Source organism: Mauremys mutica, chromosome 12 (assembly GCF_020497125.1).
Source record: "Mauremys mutica isolate MM-2020 ecotype Southern chromosome 12, ASM2049712v1, whole genome shotgun sequence".
NCBI classification, from domain to species: Eukaryota; Metazoa; Chordata; order Testudines; family Geoemydidae; genus Mauremys; species Mauremys mutica.
Genome location: NC_059083.1, coordinates 34,634,292 through 34,653,189, shown reverse-complemented (window position 1 = coordinate 34,653,189; position 18,898 = coordinate 34,634,292). Strand labels below are relative to the sequence as shown.

The 18,898-nt window shown below is 51.2% G+C and overlaps 1 protein-coding gene across 1 annotated transcript in view; it reads right to left on the bottom strand.

Moving 5' to 3' along the window:
• Window positions 1–2,242: 2,242 nt before the first annotated feature.
• The window catches only part of LOC123346695 (zinc finger protein RFP-like), a 36,274-nt gene continuing 19,618 nt past the window's right edge, over window positions 2,243–18,898 (bottom strand). The window contains exon 8 of the mRNA XM_044984168.1: window positions 2,243–2,301. Coding sequence (XP_044840103.1) covers window positions 2,243–2,301 — 59 coding nt within the window. The remainder of the gene's footprint in view (window positions 2,302–18,898) is intronic.

Sequence of the window (18,898 nt, the reverse complement as noted above, 5' to 3'; positions counted from 1 at the left end):
TTCCATGGCAGTGGCAATTTGGCGGCAGCGTCTATGGTCAGCTGCTGTCTGCGGCGGCACAGCTTCTGTCTTTGGGCTGAAGACAGAAGTTGCCACCGAATTGCCGCTGCCATGGAAAAACGTGTGCCACCTTAATGGCACATGGACCGCCCCGCGGTCCGCGGCGGCAATTCAGTGCCCTGCTTGGGGCAAAAACACACAGACTGACGCCCCTTGCAGACTGCCACCCCAAGCACCTGCTTGGAATGCTGGTGCGGTGCCTGGAGCCGGCCCCGTTTCCAGCATCCCCCTTCCTTCTGTTGGGGTTATGAGTCCCTCCCCAAGTGTCGCCTGCAAGGTCTCTTGCCTGGTGGTGTCTCCCTGCACCAGGCCCTCTGCCCAGGGTCCCCCACCACACTCTCCCCAGCTGCTCACCACACCCGGCTCCAGACTGCTCCAGCTCCAGCCCCAGCTCCCCTCCCACAGTGCTACGGCGCTTCCAGCCCAGCCTAACACTCAGAGTTTCTCTCTATTGCAGCCCTATTCCCATCCGCCTCATAAGTCTCCCCTGATTCCCCTGCATTGCCCCATCCTCCCTCAGCACCCCATCCCCTTCACCCCCTCCTGCCCCCTCATACACTCCTGTTCCCCTATTATCTGCCCCATCATCCCTTCAGTACATCCTCTGCTCCCATCCCGGCCCCTCCTGCCGCTCACACATCCCTGATCCCCCCTCAATCCCATTTTATCTAAGCCCCCCACCCCGCTTCAGCCCCCTTCCCCCTCCCCAGGTGTGGCTGTACCAACCCCCAGCATGGCACGGGCTGGCTTCCCATGCCCTGCACATAATGGGAGCTGGTGGCCACCGCAGAAGAGTTAATTAATCCACCCCAAATGAGTGATGGCAGCTATGTCCATGGGAGAAGCTCCAATAATAATAATAATAAAGCCTCCTCAGGCAGATTGAGTCTCCTTCTGCAGGAGGCAGGCAAATGGGAAATGCCAGCCAGAGGAGATTTCCCTGGCAGATGAAAAAATTTCCCCACAGACTCCTAGAAGGGTCTGAAAAGCTGAAGAATTGGCCGCTCTGGTCTGAGCATGGGCAGCAGGTATAACAGGCCAGGGTAGATTAAGTAATGATGATTGATGCATAAAAGGACATATGAATCTTTAGCGCATCGGGCAGGTAAATATCTTTCAATGCCAGACATACCATGCAAACACCTGTTCTCACTTTCAGGTGACATTGTAAACAAGAAGAAGGCAGCATTACCTTGAATGCAGGGTTTGTTTTTTTTACCTAATTCTACATTTGTAAATTCAACTTTCATGATAAAGAGATTGCACTACAGTATTTGTATTAGGTGAAATGAAAAAGACTATTTCTCGATTTTTTTGTTTTACAGTGCAAATACTTGTAATAAAAAATAAATACAAAGTGAGCACTGTACACTTTGTATTCTGTGTTGTAATTAAAATTAATATATTTGAAAATGCAGACAACATCCAAATATTTAAATAAATGTCATTCTATTATTAACAGTGTGATTAATCACGATTAATATTTTTAATCACGTGACATCCCTAATTCCAATTGATTTATTTTATAATGTATGGTAAAAATGGGAAAGGAAGCAATTTTTCAGTAGTAGTGTGGCTGTGACACTTTTGTATTTCGATGTCTGATTTTATAAGCAAGTTGTTTTTAAGTGAGGTGAAACTTGGAGGTAGGCAAGACAAATCTGCCTCCTGAAAGGGGTACAGTAGTGATGAAAGGTTGAAACCCACTGGCATATAGGACCAACAGAAAGAGCACACTGGAGAATCAACAATGGGGAGAGGGGGCACTTCAGGGTGTATGTGTCAGTCTGTGTCAGAGAGGGACTCTGTGTGTGTGTGTGTGTGTGTGTGTGACACAGTGAGTGCACTGTTACTTTAAGACCCCCGCTCCCTCCTTCCCTCCCCCAGATTATTAATGAATGTTTAACAGTACTTGGCACAGTACAGACCCCTTGGGGACACCACTATTTATCTCTCCCCATTCTGAAAACTGACCGTTTATTCCTATTCTTCGTTTCCTATCTTTTAACCATCATTCATCCACAGAAAGACCCTCTCTCTTATCCTATGACAGCTTACTTTGTTTAAAAACCTTTAGCAAGGGTTCAAAGGCTTTCTGAAAATCTAAGTAAACCATATTCACTGGATCATCTTGTGTATGTGTCACCCGGGGTTCTTTCAACCCAAAGCCCTTGGTTAACTTTTACTCTGAGATGTCAGGAAATAAATCAGGGGAGACACGGCCGTCCGACCGATCGATGGCTGCACAAACAGGACAACACAAGAGTGCTTTCACTTAAAGCTAAACTTTAGTCTCAAGCACTTACACACATCCGTCCGCAACAGGTTAGTAAAACACCCCCCAACCCTGGATAGTTACCAAAGCTGAGTGTGGCTCTCGAGTGACACAGCAGCAGGCTTCCGGTGGCCAAATCTTCCGTCTGCCGGTGGGGACCGCAAGATGTATCCAGAGGATGAATCCAAAAATAGTCCAACTACCTCAAACTTTTCCCCCCTATTTATACATTAGTAATAGAATGACATGTCCCTTAAAGAAAACTTAAGTAAGCAGTTTCAATGGTCAAGCAAGAGGCTCCTTCTGATTATTGATTAACCAGGTGTGGATTTTTCCAGAGTTTGCAGCCTGAGGCCCCAATAGACATTCCTGGGGCACATCTTGCTCTTCTAAAATGCACGTATCAGCAACTTCAACACTATTCTTATCAGGAAGGGCGCGGGGTCAAGCTGCCCTTTCTGTGGCACCCAAAACCTCCTCCCCTCCTGATTTGGTTAAGCTAAGCCTGCTGACCAGGCTGCTTTTAGCAATAAGCCATAGTGGTTTCAGGCACTTTACTGGTTTGCCAAAATCTCCCCGTACATAATGCTTGTTAACCCCCTAAAAATTCTAGTAAATTGCTTTTCACTATAGTTTTTCCACTTGTAAAGATGGATGCAAAGAATTCATTTCGTTTTTCTGCAATAACCTTATCAAGTGTTCCAAGGTGTTAAAGAAACCTTAATCACTGGTTGTGTAGCAGGCTTCTTATGTACTTAAATATGAAAGAAAAATCCCCAAACCTGAAAGTAGCCTCTAGGGTTAATTCTCTGAGGAAAAAGTTTTGAAAGAGCTTTTGGAAAGTCTAAATTCCAGTCTTGGGGTAGATAACAGTGCAGATTTGATCAAAGTCCCAGCCAAAGTAAACCTTCCTGTGGGCAACAATTTGGAAGCAACCCCTTGTTTCCCCGGTAATGCTTACTTTAGCGGTGTTTATTTCAACCAGGATCAGAGGGAAAAGGAAGGCTGGAAAAAAGCAACGTAAAAGGAGATAGACATTTCTATCCAGACAGCCGATTCTTCAGATTTCTGTACTGGAAACTGTCACAAGTTTCCCCCAAGATGCCACTTGGAACTGGGGTACCACTGAGCCCTCCTAATTCCCTAGTCTGGATTCCCTTTTCACTGTATTTCTGTGCTCACTGCCAAGCCTTCCCCTGGCTTCGGACTGCACTTTACCAGCACACATGCAGGTTGAGACGCACCCAGCTAAAGCGTCATACAGATGAAGAGATCAGCTCTGCATGGGGGACTTCCCAGCTACTGAAGTGCACAGCCCCCTCTGGGGAATAAAATCATCATGATGTCCACCCGCTCCCTCAGCGTGGAGGAAGATATGCAACAGCTTCTCCCCGCCCCTGTTATGGATTTACACACTGGGTTTAGACAAAACAAAACTGACGTTGTTGACTATAAAGGATAGATTTTGAGTGATTCTGGGTAGTAGCAAACAGATCAAAGCAGGGCCGCCCAGAGGATTCAGGGAGTCTGGGGCAAAGCGGGGGAGCTGCGGTGCTTGTACTCACCCTTTGGCAGCACTGAATGGCCCCCCCCCCACTGCCAAAGACCCAGACCGCTGCCGGGCCAGGGCTAGCGGGGCTGGGGCAAATTGCCCCACTTCTCCCCCCCCACCTCCCAGGTGGCCCTAGATCAAAGCAGATTATCTGGTAAATAAACCAAACTGCAACTTTACATGTTAAATAGGTAAGATATATATTAGCAAATTCTCACCCTGTGAGATAAACAGGCAGGCAGATTCTTAAGGCACACGCTGCCTTGACTTTGTAGCTTGGGTTTCCCCAAGTTTTTATACACAGGCTAGAAATCTCTCTAACCTGTGCATTTTCCTCCCTTGGTATTCACCCCCTCTTGTCAACTGTTGAGAATAGCCACCTTAATTGAACTGGCCCGTTAGCATTGACCTCCCACTTGTATTTATACCTGCCTCTGTATTTTCCACTCCATGCATCTGATGAAGTGGGTTTTAGCCCAAGAAAGCTTATGCCCAAATAAATTTGTTAGTCTCTAAGGTGCCACAAGGACTCCTCATTGTTTTTGCTGATACAGACTAACACAGCTACCACTCTGTAGCCTGGGACCATCACTTCTCACAGTTTAGTCTTTTTCTTCAGGTGTTTCCAGGTGTGTTGTTGCAGGGAGAGTGAGGTAACCTCATGATGTAATTTCCCCCTTTTTATATCTTCTCCCCTCTTGCTGGATAGCTCTTCGGCTGTGACTTGGGTCAAGCAGTTCCTATTGTGTGTGCTATCTCTGAGAGGTTTCTATTGTCCACAATTCCTGGGGTAATCCTTGTGGTTTGTGCATTTCCTCAATAAGCAATTAACATTGTTTGGTCTTTGTACTGTTGTACCTGAAAGGCTGCTGGTGGGTGTTTTCAACCTCACAACAATGTTTCAGTAACACACACACAGCCAAACATAACTTCACACACGATGATAGCACATACAATCCAATGAGATAATGTCTAGCAGATCAAGACTTTTAGAATGCTACCTCACAAGGCATACTTTGTGCAAAACACATCCTAAATATATAACAGAAGTAAATAAGAGGGTGCTGGGGTGTCACACTCTCCATAACTCAATACAGGGCCGCCCAGAGGATTCCGGGGGCCCGGGGTCTTCAGCGGCGCGGGGCCCTTCCGTTCCGGGACCTCCGCCGAAGTGCCCCGAAGACACGCAGCGTGAGCCCCCCGCCGCCGAATTACCGCCGAAGCGGGACCCGCCGCCGAAGTGCAGCCCGGTCTTCGGCGGTAATTCGGCGGTGGTGGGGGTCTTCGGGGCACTTCGGCGGCGGGTCCCAGAACGGAAGGGCCACCCCCGCCGCCGAATTACCACCGAAGACCGGGCTGCACGTCGGCGTGGCTCCCGCTTCGGCGGTAATTCACCACTGGGGGATCCTTCCGCTCCGGGGCGGAAGGACCCCCCGCCGGCGAAGACCGGGAGCGAAGAAGCTCCTGCGCCCTCTTGCCCCGCCCCCTCTGGGTGGCCCTGACCCTATCCCCCCACCAGAACACCCACAATCCACCCCCCCCATTCCCTGCCCCCCGACCGCTTCCCCAACCTCCGCCCCCAACCTCTGCCCCCTCCCTGTCCCCAGGACTCCCTGCCCCTTCGCCAACCCCCCCGGCCCCAGCCTCTTACCCCCGGCTCCCTCCTCACCCGGAGTCTCAGCGCCTCGCCCGACAGCCGCAGTGTGTCTCCGGCGGGGCCTGAGCTCCGTCCCGCTCAGAGCCACGTGGTGAGGGGGTGGGGCTGCGAGCTCCACACCGAGCGGAGGCAGCTGAGCTCAGTCCGGAACTCCCAGCCCCGCCCCCTCACCACGCGGCTCAGAGTGGGGCGGGGCTCAGGGGCCCCGGCGGAGAGACGCTGCGGCGCTGTCTGAGGACAGCGCTTGATGCGCTAGGGCTCCAGGAGAGGGGCGGAGGCGGGAGTTTTGGTCCCCCCACTACAGAAGGGATGTGGACAAATGGGAGAGTCCAGCGGAGGGCAACAAAAATGATTAGGGGGACAGGGCACATGACTTACGAGGAGAGGCTGAGGGAAACTGAGATTATTTAGTCTGCAGAATTGAAGAGTGAGGGGGGATTTGATAGCAGCCTTCAACTACCTGAAGGGAGTTTCCAGAGAGAATGGCGCTCTGCTGTTCTCAGTGGTGGCAGACGATAGAACAAGAAGCAATGGTCTCAAGCTGCAGTGTGGGAGGTCTAGGTTTCACTAGGAGGCTTATCTAGGGAGGTGGTGGAATCTCCATCCTTAGAAGTTAAGGTCAGGTTTGACAAAGCTCTGGCTGGAATGATTTAGTTGGTGGTGGTCCTGCGTTGAGCAGGAGATTGAGGGGAATTGACTGGACTGAGGTCTCTTCCAATCCTAATCTTCTATGATTCTATAGTTAATGTGGAAATTCTCTATTCTGTGTGTCTGTTCTATTACCCTCCTTTGTCAGTCAATATGCCAGCTCACCAGGTAAAGAAATTGTATAATCACAAGATCAGTGAGCTTGGCACAAGCTGACCCAGGGCAAAATGACCCCTTTGGAAGGCATCACACTGAAGCCTGGTCTACACTAGGCGTTTAAATCGGTTTTAGGAGCGTAAAACCGATTTAACGCCACAACCGTCCACACTAGGAGGCACCTTATATCGATTTTAATGGCTCTTTAAACCGGTTTCTGTACTCCTCCCTAACGAGAGGAGTAACGCTAGTATCGGTATTAACATATCGGATTAGGGTTAGTGTGGACGCTGATCGACGGCATTGGCCTCCGGGAGCTATCCCACAGTGCACCAGTGACCGCTCTGGACATCATTCTGAACTTGGATGCACTGGCCAGGTAGACAGGAAAAGCCCCGCGAACTTTTGAAATTCATTTCCTGCTTCCCCAGCGTGGAGATCTCATCTCATCAGCACAGGTGACCACGCACAGCTCATCAGCGTTAACAATGCAGTCTGCTGAGAATCGTAAAAGAGCCCCAGCATGGACTACACGGGAGGTACTGGATCTGATCACTATCTGGGGAGAGGATTCAGTACTAACAGAACTGCGTTCCAAAAGACGAAATGAAAAAGTATTTGAAAGAATTTCTAAGGCTATGACGGATAAAGGCCACAGCAGGGACTCAGTGCAGTGCAGAGTGAAAGTTAAGGAGCTCAGACAAGGCTACCAGAAAACCAAAGAAGCAAACGGAAGGTCAGGGGCAGGTCGAAAAACATGCCGCTTCTATGCTGAGCTGCATGCAATTTTAGGGGGCTGCGCCACAAGTACCCCACCCCTGTTCGTGGATTCCGAGGTGGGGGTTGTAATCTCTGCCATGGCTGAGGATTATGCAGACGGGGAAGAGGAAGAGGAAGAAGAGGAGGAAGACCTAGCAGAGAGCACACAGCACTCCGTGAGCCCCAGCAGCCAGGAGCTTTTTATCACCCTGACGGAATTACCGTCCTCCCAGCCCTCACAAGCCACTATCCCAGACAATGACGCCATGGAAGGGACCTCTGGTGAGTGTACCTTTGCAAATATCAAACATTTTTTTTTAAGCAAGCCTTTTTTAATGATTGATTTGCCCTGAGGTCTTGGGATGCATTCGCAGACAGTATAGTTACTTAGAAAAGTTTGTTAACATGTCCAGGGATTGAGAGGAAATCCTCCAGGGACATCTCGATGAAGCGCTCCTGTAGGTACTCCAGAAGCCTTTGCAGAAGGTTTCTGGGCAAGGCAGCCTTGTTCCGCCCACCATGGTAGGACACTTTACCACGCCATGCATGTAGCAAGTAATCAGGTATCATTGCGTGGCAAAGCATAGCAGCGTATGGTCCCGGTGACTGCTGGCATTCAAGAAGCATCCGTTCTTTATCTTGTTCTGTTATCCTCAGCAAAGTGATATCGTTCAGGATAACCTGGTTAAAAATCAGGAATTTAAGTAAGGGGGGGGTGGCCATTTTTCTACTGGGTTCGTGGACTGCATCAGCTTAAAAAAAAACTTTCCTGCACGTAGCGAAGCGGGGGGAGGGGAGGAGTGAAATGCCGATGATCTTTTCTGTGTTTGGTCACCGGCGATCTTCCCCAAGGCACCAGACACGCAGTGGGTGAGGGGGGGGGGGGAAGGTTGTTGATTAGCAGGGAGCTAGCGTGGTATTAGCCATGCGTTGTTGGGGGGGAAGGGTTAAATCACTACAGAAGCCGAAAGACAGTGGCTTACCATGGCCGCATGCAAGCTGAATTCTGATGCCTGGACCTGCGTCTGTGAGATCTGTAACTCCAGAGCTGCAGGCACTCACTATTAAGATGAAAAAATGCGACCTTGTAGGGAAATCACATGTGCTAGGTGGTGAATACTGCTGTTCACTGTGAAATAGTATAACCATTGTTCTGTAAAATGTATCTTTCTAAATATTTATCTCCCTCATGCAGCTGCAAATTTTTCAACCATCCCTCCTCCATCCCAAAGGCTAGCACAGATAAGGCGGAGGAAAAAGAAGACGCGAGATGAGATGTTCTCGGATATTATGGAAGTTACACGCAATGAAAGAGCTCATCTGAATGAGTGGAAGGACGTGGTTTCAAATTACAGGAAAGAGGCCAGTGAACGTGAGGACAGGAGGGACAACCGAGATGAGAGGTGGCGGCAGGAAGACCGGCAGGAAAATCAGCGGTGGCGGCAGGAAGATCAGCGGTGGCGGGATGCAACTCTGGGGCTGCTGCGTGATCAAACTGACATGCTCCGGCGTCTTGTGGAGCTTCAGGAACGGCAGCAGGATCACAGAGTGCCGCTGCAGCCCCTGTATAACCACCCTCAACCCTCACCATGTTCCTTAGCCTCCTCACCCAGACGTGTAAGAACGCGTGGGGGGAGGCTCCGTGCACCCGCCCACTCCACCCCCGTGGACAGCCCAACCAGAAGGATGTCGTTACTGTGAATTTTTTTTAATGGCCTTCTCCATCCCTCCTATCCTCCTCCCAAACCACACCCTTACTTCTCTCCCTCTTTTTATAATGAATCAATAAAGAATTCATGCTTTTTAAATGAGAGTGACTTTATTTGCATAAGTAAGCTGTACTCGAAGGGGGAGGGTGAGTTGCTAACAGGGAATGAGTCAGTCAAGGCGGGGTGGGTGTTCATCAACAAACACAGCAGTCACACTGTACCATGGCCATTGATGAAGCTCGTTTTCAAAGCTTCTCTGATGCGCACCGCTTCCTGGTGTGCTCTTCTAATCTCCCTGGTGTCTGGCTGCGCGTAATCAGCGGCCAGGTGATTTGCCTCAGCCTCCCACCCCGCCATAAAGGTCTCCCCCTTACTCTCACAGAGGTTGTGGAGAATACAGCAAGCAGTAATAACATAGGGGACATTGGTTTGGCTGAGGTCTGAGCGAGTCAGTAATGTGCGCCAGCGCGCCTTTAAACGGCCAAATGCACATTCCACCACCATTCTGCACTTGCTCAGCCTGTAATTGAACAGATCCTGACCACTGTCCAGGCTGCCTGTGTATGGCTTCATGAGCCATGGCATCAAGGGGTAGGCTGGGTCCCCCAGGATAACGACAGGCATTTCAACATCCCCAACTGTTATTTTCTGGTCTGGGAAGTAATCCCCTTGCTGCAGCCGTTTAAACAGAGTAGTGCTTCTGAAGACGCGAGCGTCATGAACCCTCCCTGGCCATCCCACGTGGATGTTTGTGAAACGTCCCTTGTGATCTACCAGTGCTTGCAGCACCATTGAAAAGTACCCCTTGCGGTTTACGTACTGGGTGCCCTGGCGCTGCGGTGCCAAGATAGGGATATGGGTTCCATCTATCGCCCCCCCACAGTTAGGGAATCCCAGTGCAGCAAAGCCATCCACTATGGCCTGCACATTTCCCAGAGTCACAATCTTTCGTAGCAGCAGCTTAGTGATTGCTTTGGCTACTTGCATCACAGCAGCCCCCACAGTAGATTTTCCAACTCCAAATTGATTCCCGACTGACCGGTAGCTGTCTGGCGTTGCAAGCTTCCACAGGGCTATCGCCACTCGCTTCTCTACTGTGAGGGCTGCTCTCATCTTGGTATTATGGCGTTTCAGGGCAGGGGCAAGCAAGTCACAAAGTTCCATGAAAGTGCCCTTACGCATGCGAAAGTTTCGCAGCCACTGGGAATCGTCCCACACCTGCAACACAATGCGGTCCCACCAGTCAGTGCTTGTTTCCCGGGCCCAAAATCGGCGTTCAATGGATAGAATCTGCCCCATTACCATCAGGATCTCCAAAGCGCAGGGGCCCGCGGTTTGAGAGAATTCTGTGTCCATGTCCTCATCACTGTCATTGCCGCGCTGCCGTATCCGCCTCCTCCTCGCCTCGGATTGAAGGTCCTGGTTCAGCATATACTGCACGAGAGTGCGCGAGGTGTTTAAAAACATCCACGATTGCGGTATTGAGCTGAGCAGGGTCCATGCTTGCTGTGTTATGGCGTCTGCACAGTTCACCAAGCAAAAAAAGGCGCGAAACGGTTGTCTGCTGCTCAGGGAGGGAGGGGTGAGGCTGTACCCAGAACCACACGCGACAATGATTTTTGCCCCATCAGGCACTGGGATCTCAACCCGGAAATGCCAAGGGGCAGGGGAGGCTGCGGGAACTATGGGATAGCTACGGGATAGCTACCCACAGTGCAATGCTCCAGAAATCGACGCTAGCCTCGGACCATGGACGCACACTACCGATTTAATGTGTTTAGTGTGGCCGCGCGCACTCGATTTTATAAAATCTGTTTTACAAAACCGGTTTATGCAAATTCGGAATAGTCCCGTAGTGTAGACGTACCCTGAGAGCTTGAGTGAATGACTGATGAAAGCGTAAATGTGGGGTGAAGTCTGGTCTGTATCCCTTCTGCAGTCCCTTCCAAAATATTAATTAGGAGAAAATTAGTAATAAAATACCCACAGGACATGTTTCTAGGACATGTGACTCCTTTGAGAGCAAAAAGGTATAAACGTTAAGTCAAGCAAATTAGCTAAAGAAGAGGAGGAGAGGAAGAGAAGAAGGGTTCCCTAATTAACATCTGAAGAGGTCTGTGATGCTGTAAGACAGAGGGTCCCAGGATAGCCAAGTCTCTGCCTCAGGGGAATCTTTGATAGATCAGGTGCCTGAGAGGAGAAGACAAGAAAAGAGAGAAATCCTTGTCTAGATTGGTAGCTATACCCGCTTTGTTTGCCAATCGGAATACTGAGTGGAGCATAAGTACTGAGAGTTTATGCTTGGGGAACTGAAGCTCACTAGGGAGATGTGCATTGGATAGAATTACACAAGCAGTATAAGGTTTTCTTACTGAGTATCCTGAATCTGACTTGTTCACTGTACTGGTAAACATTCTGCCCAGTTGTGGGCCATTAAAGATCCCTTTTAAACACACAATAATAGCTTTATCCTCTACTTATTATGTGGCAAAGTACCTTCCTCTCCTCAGCAGGCCCAGCCCTTTTTAGCCTTGGAGACGCAGGCTTGGGCAAAGCAAATCCTTAATGGTAGCACAGGGTCCAGCTATTCCTTTCCCCAGTCCATCCCTTGTGCATTTTTTTTTCCTTCCTTCCTTCCTGGGAGGGCTCAGGCTCGGGCTCCTACCCACTTCCCTGCAGGGGAGGGTTTAAAAAGGTCACAAGCAGTTGGTGCCAGCTGAACCTAATTAGTTCCCTAGTAACTCCTGTTCCAGCTGTCCCTTATTTCTCCCTGGTTCTTTCTCCTCAGTGGATTGGGAGAGGCCTTTTAACCCCCTGGGACTAATTACTCCCCCACCCCCATAGCTATTTGTCCTGGGTTTACCACAATTAGCAATGACCAAAACAGTCAGAACACACACGCTAAGCAGACAATGCTCATCACTCCCAACAGGCCAGACAAACTTTTGCTGCTGGCCAGTCTGGGTCAGGTCAACTGGGGAACTCCAGCTTTGGCAGGGTGTTGAGGTCTGGGAGCTCTGATCTTGAGCTGTGTCCTGAAGTTGGTTCCCAAAGAAATTCCTTTTGGACCCCAGTTTATATAGTGAAACTTGATTCCTGCTTAGCTGTACCCAGGGGCGGCTCTAGCTTTTTGGCCGCCCCAAGCAGTCATGCGCGGGAGGCGCCCCGGAGCCGCGGGAGCAGCGGACCTCCCGCGGGCATGACTGCAGAGGGACCGCTGGTCCCGCGTGGCTCGGCTGGACCTCCCGCGGCTGCGGACGGCTCGCGGGTCCGGCGGGTCTGCTTGAGCTGCCGCAGTCTGGCCTGCGGGTGGACCAGCCGAGCCGCGGGACGAGCGCCCCCTCCGCAGTCATGCCTGCGGCAGGTCCGCTCGTCCCGGGGCTCCGGTGGACCTCCCGCAGGCATGACTGCGGCAGGTCCGCCGGCCCAGCCTGCCGCCCCCCCGGCAGCAGGGGACGCCCCCTAGATTTTGCCGCCCTAGGCACCAGCTTGTTTTGCTGGTGCCTAGAGCCGCCCCTGGCTGTACCTTAACCAATCATTTTATTAAAATTTTACTACCCTATCCTAACATAGTGTAACAAATTTCTCTAACCAGTCATACCCCACCACCTTAACTGATTTACACCCAGCAAAATTAATTATGCAACAGACAGAAACAATCAAAGAACCAGACAGAGACCATACGGATAAGGAATAGAGAAGTGGGGACACTAAGGAAATGAGGATTTCACAACCACAACTATTGAGATGCGATTGCTTGCCAGACAGAATGCTGTCAAAGTGTTTTATTTAACCATCTTAAGAGCTGGCAGCTCTGGTCTGAGCATGGGCAGCGGGTATAATAGGCCAGGGGAGACGCCTTGGTTGTGGTGATCCCAACCTGCCACCGGACGCCTGGGCTGTGGTGGTCCCGACTTTCTGTGCCTCTTCTCCCTGCTTCATTCCTTTCCTGAGGCCGCCACTGCCTGGTGAGTCCCTCCTCTCTGCTCCACCTCCCCACCTGGGTGGTTCCCACTGCTCCCTGTGTCCCTCCTCAAGGGTGTGGGGGCAAGCGCCTCAGCGGCCTGTGGGTCAGGTTGCTGCTCAGGCCAGCGCTTCTCCAGCCACAGTGGGCGTGGCAGCAGGAGCGGCACCAGGGTTTTTGGCGCCCTAGGTGGGGGTCCTTCCGCGCTCCCGGTCTTCAGGACACTTCAGCGGTGGGTCCCGGAGCGAGTGAAGGACCCACCGCAGAAGTGCCACCAAAGACCCAGAGCACGGAAGGACCCCCCATCCCCTGATGAATTGCCACTGAGGGCAGCAAAATGCCGCCCTCCCAAATCCTGGTGCCCTAGGTCGCCTAAATGGAAGCGCCGGCCCTGCGTGGCAGAGCTTGGGGCTCCTGCGGGTGAGGGGAGCTGGAAGGAGTGGGGTCTCAGGCAAAAGGGGTGGGGTCAGGGGACTAGCATCCCCGAAGGGGGGGTTCACCCACCACCCATGGGTATGACACTAAGAGCCCTTCAGTGCTGAAGGGGAAAGGATGCGTTGTTTTATTGAGGGCTACGTGGATCAGGCCTGACAAACTCACCACTCCTCATGCATGGCTTTCATAGTATTTATCCATCACAGATCATGGGAGGTTGCTAATAAAGGGTCATGTCACACTAGTCCTCAGGATCATTGCAAGACACGTGGGCAGAGGATGAACTCTGTTTGTATACCAGAAACTGTTTTAAAGTCTGAATCCAGGCAGGGTTGACAAACCAGTTTTGCCAGACCAAGGGATATCTAGTCATTTCTCCCCCACAGTTCACATGTAGATGAAGCATTGTAAGCCAACACAGTTGAAGTCCTGTTTGCATATAGCAGTGGTTCTCAGCCAGGGGTCCGTGCCCCCTTTCCCCCCACCCCAGGTGTGCCAGGGGGTTCATCAACTCATCAAGAGATTTGCCTAGTTTAAAAACAGGCTACATAAAAAGCACTAGCAAAGTCAGGACAAACTAAAATGTCATACAGACACTTGCTTATACTGCTCTATAGGCTATACGCTGAAATGAAAGTACAATATTTATATTCCAATTGATTTAGTTTATAAAATTATATGGTAAAAATGAGAAAGGAACCAGTTTTTCAGTAGTAGTGTGGCTGTGACACTTTTGTATTGTTATGTCTGATTTTGCAAGCAAGTAGATTTTAAGTGAGGTGGAACTTGGGGGTAGGCCAGACAAATCAGCCTCCTGAAAGGGTTAAAGTGGTTGGGAAGGGTTGAGAGCCACTGGCACATAGAACCAACAGCGAGAGCACACTGGAGAACAAACAAGGGTGGGGGGAGGCCGCTTCAGCGGTTTACTGGCCTATAACTGAGGGACAAGAACCGCACCCTGCAATCCTGCAGGAAGCAAACAGGAGAGCGCGTTTTGCATTCATGAAAAGGGGGATCCCAGCAACGGTGGCTGGTGACCCTGGGAGAATGTTTTAGCCATGGGTTTTACTTGTTAATGTTAAACTCAGACTATCTATGCCCAGTGGTCTGTGATGGGATGTTAGATGGGTTGGGATCTGAGTTACTACAGAGAATTCTTTCCTGGGGGCTGGCTGGTGAGTCTTGCCCACATGCTCAGGGTTTAGCTGATCGCCATATTTGGGTTCGGGAAGGAATTTTCCTCCAGGGCAGACTGGCAGAAGCCCTGGGGTTTTTTCACCTTCCTCTGCAGCGTGGGACACACGTCACTTGCTGGAGGATTCTCTGCAGCTTGAGGTCTTCAAAGCACAAGTTGAGGACTTCAGTAGCTCAGACATAGGTTAGGGGTTTGTCACAGGAGTGGACGGGTGAGATTCTGTGGCCTGCATTGTGCAGGAGGTTAGACTAGATGATCATAATGGTCCCTTCTGACCTTAAAGTCTATGAGTCTATCTGAATCCCACCTTTTCATGCTCTCTGTATGTGTATATATATCTCCTCACTATATGTTCCATTCTATGCATCCGAAGAAGTGGGCTGTAGCCCACAAAAGCTTATGCTCAAATAAATTTGTTAGTCTCTAAGGTGCCACAAGTACTCCTGGTCTTTTTGCGGATACAGACTAACACGGCTGCTACTCTGAAACCTGTCCAAATCCTGTTATACCTGGTGTTTGATGTGTAACCTCCTGGTCTTATTTTTTCACTCATTCTCCCTTAAATCTTAGGGCTGGTCTACACTGAGCATGTGGAGAGACAGAAGCGTAGGGGTTTGAAAGCAGGGCCGCCCAGAGGGGCGTGGGGGGCAAGTGGGGCAATTTGCCCCGGGCCCCGCAAGGGCCCCCATGAGAATACAGTATTGTATAGTATTGCAAATTTTTTTTATGGAAGCGCCCCCTGAAATTGCTTTGCCCCAGGCCCCCTGAATCCTCTGGGCAGCCCTGGTTGAAAGGTAGCTAACAATGACTCAGAGAGCGTCAAAAGTGAATTTTGCAGCCATTGAACCCGAGTAATACACAGACACTGAGTTCAACCATGGTTCTGGGTAGAAATCAGATTTTTTAAAAAAGGGGGCCCTGCCTCTGTCAAAGGGCTGTTATTTATTTTGGGTAAATGCACTCTTAGAACAACAGAAAATTCAAAAGCTTCTCAAATTATGTTAGAAAATAAAGTCCATGCACAAATGCTTATTTAGAGGGGAGGGGGAATTTGTCTCTACTCATCTTTATAGACTGCAAGCTCCTTGGGGCAGGGACCTCAGTATCTGTCAGCTGACGATTTGTGTATCATGTTTGTTTTCTTGCAACGGGGAGCTGGGCACACTGCCTTCTTCCCTGCCTGCCACACGCCCCTAGCTCTCAGCTGGAGAGTGGTGGATGACACAGGTGCCAACTTTTCCCGGTGCCGGTGGGTGCTCGACCCCCACAGCCCTGCCCTGACTCCACCTCTGCCCCACCCCCATTCCAACCCCTTCCCCCAAAGCTCCTGCCCCAACTCCATCCCCTCCCTGCCCCTATTGGACTCCTTCCCCAAATCCCTGCCCTGACCCCGCCTCTTCCTGGAAAGCACCGCGTTCCCCCTCCTCCCCCCTCCCTCCCAGTGCTTGCCACTGCAAAACAGCTGTTTCACGGCACAAGCACTGGGAGCTAGTGGGAGAAGTGGGAACGTGGCATGCTCAGGGAAGGAGGCAGAGGTGAAGCGGAGGTAAGCTGGGGGTGGGGAGGTGGGGCAGGGAGCTGCCGCTGGGTGCAGAGCAGAGTTGGCCCCTATGGTGGATGAGGACCCCAGAGCAGTTGTTCACATCTGCGCAGGGCTGACAGCTGTCCCCCACCCCCGCCCGCAGCTGACAGCTGGGCTAACTGCTGGAGGCCTCCCGCCCCAGTGCTGATATCCTGAGATGTCAGCCAGGCTCCAGGCTCACAGCTGGGGCCCCCAGCTGTCAGTTGGTACCTAGGATCACAGCTGGAGCCCCCACCCCATGGGACAGGGCTCAGTTTCACAGCAGGGAGCCTACAAGCCACGAAATTGACTTTCTTAGTTTCACGGCTGTTAGTATTTCACTTTTCCTCTCCAAGTCCATGGACGGGGTGGGGGTGGGGGTGGGCTCCAGCTGTGAGCCCCGAGCAGCTGTCAGTGCCCCACAATACCAAACGTCAGTCGGTGAAAGCACCCCTGCACCAGTGGCAGAAGGAGGGCAGCGTGGACATCAACAATCGGTTTAATTCCTGCAGTGCCTGTAACTTAAGTAACTGCGACCTAACCTAAGTCAACCTATTTGTGCAGAGTAGACAAGCCCATTGCAATGGATGGGGCAGTTCCCTCTTCTCAGCGCTACAGGCTCAGGATCTCCATGTCAGTTATACTCAGGCCACATTTTCAAATGTATCTTTTCAGTCATAGGGGCCAGAAGGCTCCTTTTTGGTTGCTGATTTTTTTATGATGAAACCTGAGGATGTTTTAATCTTGTGACTCCAGAGATGGGTCCCTAGGGAATACCCCATAGTGCCTGTGTTTAAACCCACTCATGTATGTTCCATGCAGCGGAGCGAGGGCGGCTGTGTCCATAATTAATGTGGATGCCCTGCTGGCAGGGCCTGGGCTGTCAGGGGTGTCGTGGGAGCAGCTCGTTCCTTCCATTCCTGCCTGGTAGCAGGACGGACACATCTTTCTTCAATCTTCTGTGCAAGGAAAGTGCCTCAACCAGAGCTCTGGTGCCCACCTCTCTCTAAAGAACAGTGCAGGGTTGACAGGCTGGGGCAGCATCATTGGCCAGGGCTCCCTGCACCTGCCCAGAGGAAGGAGCCTGCAGGGCAGAGATTTAGGGGGAACCAGAAATCAGGGGAGAAAATCTGGGAAACTGGGAGACTCTGTGGCTCTCAGAGACCCTGAGTGTGTCCTACCTTGTATTTCTGGGCAGCGTCCTCCATGAGAAGCACCGTGTGAGATCTGTGCTGGGGGGATCTCTCACAAACCACACACGGCTTCCCCGTCCTCTGCACAGAACAGATCCAGGGCTTTGCCGTGTCTCTCACACAAATTCTCTTTTCCTGGTTTGAAATCCAGTTGTTTGATTTTTCCCACTATATTTGCTCGCTGATAATTACTCTGGAGAGCACTTTCTGGATTCAGGCTCTGCAGCTGGGGCAGCACAAAGGGTCAGAGCCCAGCACTGCCCATGTCTCACAGTGCCGAGTGATGCAGCCTCGGCAGAAGTTGTGCCCACAGTGTGTGGTCGCTGGGTCTGTCAGATATTGTGAACAGATGGGACATTTGGTTTCCTCTTGGATTTCCTGGACAGGAGCCACTGAGGCCATGGCTGCTGGGATCTCTGGGCTTCTGTTCTCTCTGCATCAGAAATGTCCCACCTCATATCAGCTGCACGGGTGCAGAATGAGGTGAAGAGAAAGGAGAGCCCAGGAGGAGGAGCAGGAGAAAGATAAGGAAAGAAGGAAGCAGGAACTACATAGGCAGGGAATGGGAGCAGCGGGGTGTAAAGAAGCAGAAAGGGAATGAAAAGAAAAGAGGGGAAGGAAACAAACAAGGACACAAACACTTAGAGTCAGGGTCTGTCTGCACAGTAGGTGTCCAGGCAGGGGTGGGGCTGGATTCTACTCCAGTGGCTAGCACAAGCCGCCCCGTTGGTGCCACGGCCACACTGCTGTTGGTAGTGTGGTCGAACCAGCAGTCAGCATGTGTACGTCTACCCAGGCTGGGAATCACACCTCCCAGGTGCTGTGTAGACGCACCCTCAATCGAACCAGGCCATTCGTCATTCACAGTGAGGGTGTCCACAGTCACACACAGACTTGCACTGAAACAACACGAGGTGAGAACTAAAGCGCATTGTCACTGAAATAACGCAATGGGGGTGTAGAAAAGCCTCCGCTTGGCTGCGTGTTGCTGAACATCTAGCCGCCCTCCCAACCCCCGGGACCAGCCGGGATACAGGGGCTCCCTGGGTTAAGGTCAGAGGCAGCTGGTGTGTGCTAGTGACAAGGCATGAAAACGTAAACAGCTCATTAATCAGGAGCAATCCTTGAGTTGAAGGGTGATATTTTGGTAAATCCGCTAAGCTTTATGATGTTACAGTCTAAAGGTCACAGCCCAGCCCCTTCAAAACACCAGCTAAGAGCTGGAAAGATTTTAGGTTTAATCTTTGTAAAACTCCATGCACAGAAAGGAAAGTAACAATCCTACCCTTCCCTCCACCCCCATCCTCCAACCTGTTCCAGCTGCCCCAGTCTGTTCCTGTCATTTTTAATCCCTTGGCCCAATACTGACCCTGTAATCACTGTGTGGACCGGTTCTGCTGGGGGGGAATACGAGCCAGTTTGGGCTTTGTCTGACTCTGGGCAGAGGAGTGTCAGGCCTGAGAGAAGGGACAATGGGGACTGCTCAGCACACAAAGCTGGACGTGCTCAAGTCCACAGTTAGCAGCAATTGCTCCTCTGCACAGGCTCTTTGCTGCTGGAGCTCCCCACAAATGTTTCCCACCAACGCATTTGCCTCCACAGGTCTAGATTCTGACCCAGGTTGCACCATTGCTCCTTTGACCTCTCAGCAGTTAGCCAGTGTTTGGGGCCTTGCTAGGTTCTTCCACTGGCAGGAGAAATGGATTATAGGAGTCAGGTATTTCTGTGGTGCAA